Genomic DNA, 1,297 nt, shown 5'->3' with positions numbered 1-1,297 from the left:
AAAACCCAAAAGTATCTCTAAAATTAGAAGCGTAAGCAGCCACCGCTGCAAAACCATGGGAAAGGAAATATCTAAGGAGCCTCTCAACTCCTGGTAACAAACATTAAGCACCGGTCTCCTGGCATGAGTGACAGTGGAGCACGCTCTTAAAAATAATAAATTTTGCTGTTGTCGTCAGAACAGGTTTCTAGATTTCCTCTTCTTCCTAAGCGTGAACAACTCAGATGAAAGGGGAATTCTTTTACTTCGGAATTTCCAAAACCTGTACAATGCAAATGATTGTTTACCTGCACCTCCCAAGTCACTCCACTGATGCAGCTTTTTGTCTCCGATAAATAATTAACGTTTTCCTTTACAAGAAAGAAAATTAACCTGAAAACGAGGACCAGAGGCAGAGGAGATGCGCAGGAGACGATGTCCCTCCGGCAGCCCCGGCCCTGGTACACGTGACGGTCCTGTCGCACCATATTGGTGCACGTTTGCTTGACTTACCCGAGCAGGCGGGAGAAGCGAGAGACACGCTCCCTACGTGCCGAGCTCCCGCGCCGCGGCAATCCTCGCTCCGCCTGCCGCGCCGGGTGTTGGCCCGAGAGACTTACACGTTTGGGGAGGATGCAAAACCTCATGCAAAGTCTGGGTGATTACAGCTGCGCTCCAGTTTGCCGAGCTCACGGGTACCTTCAGGAGCGGCAGTTAAGCAGGCGCCTGTTTGTGTTCGCTATGTATTCTGCGCGCTACAACCGTGGGGCATGTGGGACCTGTTCTTCCTGACGGAGGTACCCTTCCCCTGGGGACAGGGACCTGCCCCCGCTCCCAGCAGTCGCTACAATGAAATAGTAACACACAGCCAGGTGTAACTTAAGGCAGCAACTTCCCCGAAAGACAGTCTTTTTATTTACCTGCTATTTCTCTTCCTAGATGCTACCAACAGGGAACATGGATTCTGGCTTTCTACTTGCAATGAAACTTTGCAATTCGCTTTTAGCGTTGGGAGTTTGAAGGTGACCCACAAAGCCAGCGGGCTTTGGGGAACGGAGGCGCAGAGGGGTGCAGCCTCAACCCCTGCGTCCTCCCGGGGCAGGCGCGCAGACCCGCCGTGGCCTTCCCAGGGCCAAGGGTCAGACTCTTCCCGACTTCTGTGGGGTCACAGACCAGCAGGGCTGCCCGGTCCAAAACCAAGTCCCGCGACAAGCGTTCCTAGCCCTCCGCAACGATAAAACCGGGCACTAAATGCCGGAGGCGCTGCCAGAGCTCGTTCCCTTGCCAGGGGCTTCGCTCGTCCCCGCCGACACTCGCG

At 54.1% G+C, this 1,297-nt stretch overlaps 1 protein-coding gene across 1 annotated transcript in view; it reads left to right on the top strand.

The window, feature by feature from the left end:
* Window positions 1-1,230: 1,230 nt before the first annotated feature.
* LOC103899074 (histone H3.3) overlaps window positions 1,231-1,297 on the top strand; it is a 2,548-nt gene continuing 2,481 nt past the window's right edge. Inside the window, exon 1 of the mRNA XM_009279480.1 lies at window positions 1,231-1,239. Within this exon, the coding sequence (XP_009277755.1) occupies window positions 1,231-1,239 (9 nt within the window). The remainder of the gene's footprint in view (window positions 1,240-1,297) is intronic.

Source organism: Aptenodytes forsteri, unplaced genomic scaffold, assembly GCF_000699145.1.
Source record: "Aptenodytes forsteri isolate BGI_AS27 unplaced genomic scaffold, ASM69914v1 Scaffold243, whole genome shotgun sequence".
NCBI classification, from domain to species: Eukaryota; Metazoa; Chordata; class Aves; order Sphenisciformes; family Spheniscidae; genus Aptenodytes; species Aptenodytes forsteri.
This window is presented reverse-complemented; position numbering and strand designations above follow the sequence as displayed.